At 66.8% G+C, this 241-nt stretch overlaps 1 protein-coding gene across 1 annotated transcript in view; it reads right to left on the reverse strand.

The window, feature by feature from the left end:
- Window positions 1–223, reverse strand: part of LOC104547001 (ras-specific guanine nucleotide-releasing factor 1-like) — a gene marked incomplete at its 3' end in the record, with an annotated part of 4718 nt that extends 4495 nt beyond the window's left edge. The window contains exon 1 of the mRNA XM_010192537.1: window positions 16–223. Within this exon, the coding sequence (XP_010190839.1) occupies window positions 16–223 (208 nt within the window). The remainder of the gene's footprint in view (window positions 1–15) is intronic.
- Between the last annotated feature and the right edge of the window lie 18 nt (window positions 224–241).

The following is a 241-nucleotide window of genomic DNA, read 5'->3' on the forward strand; positions in this document are numbered from 1 at the left end:
TAGCAGCGGGGTCACGGCAGCCCCCTCCACGCCCCCCGTCCCAGGCCGGCACCCACCTATTGAGGAAGATGCTGCTGACGTCGTCGTGCGTGATGGGGGGCTTCTTGGAGCTGGCGGCCATGCGCAGGGGGCGCAGGAAGTTGTTGACGAGGATGTGGAGCTGCTGCACGTACTCGGCCTCCGCCTCCAGCATGCTGAACACCACCTGGTTCCTCTTGCGCATGCTGTCGGCGTGCGGGGA

Source organism: Mesitornis unicolor, unplaced genomic scaffold (genome assembly GCF_000695765.1).
Source record: "Mesitornis unicolor isolate BGI_N332 unplaced genomic scaffold, ASM69576v1 scaffold34649, whole genome shotgun sequence".
In the NCBI taxonomy this organism is placed as follows: Eukaryota; Metazoa; Chordata; class Aves; order Mesitornithiformes; family Mesitornithidae; genus Mesitornis; species Mesitornis unicolor.